Consider the following 2,304-nt stretch of genomic DNA (forward strand, 5'->3'; position numbering starts at 1 on the left):
CACCTAATCAGCACTAGTTAAGTAATCTGTCTGATAGACCCTGTCATCTGGTAAAAGAAAGTGACTTTGCCACCACTGGATCACTTTACTAGTACAACTTCCTTGTTCTGGCTCCATTCTGCTTATAAAAGTATTTCATTTTATATAGCAACTCGAAATTCCTTTCTATCTGCTAGATTGGATGCTGCTTGATTTGTGAATCGTTAAACAAAGCCAATAAGAGCTTTAAAATTTACTCAGTTGAATTTTGTTTTTTAACATTAGTATCAAGTATAAAATATAGTAATTCGATATTTGTATATATGGCAAAATGATCAGCACAATAAATCGACTTAACATCTATCATTGTAAATAGTTACAAATTTTTTATCTTGTGATGAGAAATTCTAAGATCTATTCTTTTAGCAACTTTCAAATATACAATATAGTTTTACTAAGGTCACCCTCCTGTATATTATATCCCCAGGAATTATTTTATAACTGGAAGTTTGTACTTTTTGAGTACCTTGTATTCATATTCTTAAGCTCCGAGTCCAGAATGAAGAGTTAACAGAGGAATAATCTGTATGAGAAACTTTTTACTAACTCCCGTGATGCAGATTATAAAATGCAGTTTTTCTCCTTTACACAGACCTCCAACCATAAGAAAAATACCATAGAATATTCGGAAGTTGTCTAGCTTCATCCTTTCTCCATTGCCCGGCATCTCTTTGCAAGAAAGTAAATTAATAAGTCAGGAGTTAGGACCCAGAGATAAATTTTAGACTTACACGATCTGACAGCTGACTGGAAATCAATGAAGTGTAGTTTAAGAAACATCACACTGATGTGAGATAGTTTGAGACTATTTATCCTACTTCAGGTGTCTACTTTCCCCTCAGGTTTCACTTTGGACTTTGAATCACTGCATTTCCTTTCTGAAACCCCCTTTTCCAATGGAAGTACCCTGTTGTTAAGAAGGAAGAAATTATCTTTCTAAAACTGACATCACGATGCCGGCAGATTTTATCCTGGTGCTCATTGTCCTTGGTGTCACTCCCTCAGGTAAGCTCAACTTAAACTAAATTAAAACTTTACAATTGCAGAAAATTCTTTAAGCAAGGAAGGTGAAACTATGCTGTTGATATGTTAGAATTAGAAAATGTAATGTATCTTTAGGATAACCTTTAAAATGTGGCTTCAATGAATAATTCTTTGAAATCAGTACATTGCTAAAGAAATCATATTTGTGAATTTCGTAATGTCTATGCTTTTTTTGCATTATTCCTTTTGAATCATTATGAGTTTGGCAGGAAGATACAAAAGCAGGAAAAATGTTATGAAATGCACTGAATGTTACTCAGAGAATTGTTAAAATATTTGGCACAGAAATTTATTCGATCAACCCTTTGACATCATGTCTGCTAATAATCATTACATCTGTGTATAGATACTTTTATCCAATATATCCTCTAGACTTATATAAACACTTTAATAAATTTGCATATGTAGGTATATTTAGTATGTTTGTACATCATAATTAAAAATGTATATCAAATGTCTATGGACACGTGTGAATTTTATGTGACTGTTATCCACCTGAAAATAGAGGAATTCTTAATAAAGAAAGAGGGCAAATGAAAGGAGAGAGAGGGAGAGAGAGAAGAGAAAAAAGAAAAAGGAAACTGAAAACTTCAGGAGAAAGTGGTCATTTGCATCTGCCAGTTTTCTGGGTTTTGAAATCATTTCGCTTTTTGCATAACTGAAGAACAGAAAGCTTTTCCCACTGTGCCAGAAACCAGTTAGAGACAGGAGCCAGATGGTGAGAAAACAGTGTTATGCCATTAGCAATTTGTATTTATTTGTTACTAGCATTTTTGCCACATTCGATTATTGCAGTTTTCACATGGAGAACCAGAGACACTGAGATAGATTTGCTCAAGTCCTGAAATAAATCCTAGATTTAAAAATCATAGAACTGTGAGGCACACACACCCGAACATTATCATATCTTCAAAAATGTAGCCTTTCCCCATACTTGAGACTCAAAAACAGAGCAATTTCTAAGTGCAGAGAGCATCAAACCCACTTTCAAATAGCACTAAATTTGGTCTCTGCAAAGTCTTAAATGCAATTTGCCAAACATAAAAATAATTTCTGTGTATTTTAGCAGACAATTAGCATACATGTATTTAATGGGTTTTTTTTTTTTTGCCTTAACTTACTAGAATATTCTATTTACTATGAAAAAATTGATTCTTATCATTCTTTCTTCAGAGAAATCATCTCACTGGTTAGCAAGGGTGTTTAGCAGAAAACTTCTCA

The 2,304-nt window shown here is 33.2% G+C and overlaps 1 protein-coding gene across 1 annotated transcript in view; it reads left to right on the forward strand.

Annotated features, from left to right (window-relative positions):
- Nucleotides 1–992: 992 nt before the first annotated feature.
- Nucleotides 993–2,304, forward strand: part of CHRNB3 (cholinergic receptor nicotinic beta 3 subunit) — a 20,182-nt gene continuing 18,870 nt past the window's right edge. The window contains exon 1 of the mRNA XM_011372868.1: nucleotides 993–1,044. Coding sequence (XP_011371170.1) covers nucleotides 993–1,044 — 52 coding nt within the window. The remainder of the gene's footprint in view (nucleotides 1,045–2,304) is intronic.

This window comes from Pteropus vampyrus, unplaced genomic scaffold (genome assembly GCF_000151845.1).
Source record: "Pteropus vampyrus isolate Shadow unplaced genomic scaffold, Pvam_2.0 Scaffold8, whole genome shotgun sequence".
Lineage (NCBI taxonomy): Eukaryota > Metazoa > Chordata > Mammalia > Chiroptera > Pteropodidae > Pteropus > Pteropus vampyrus.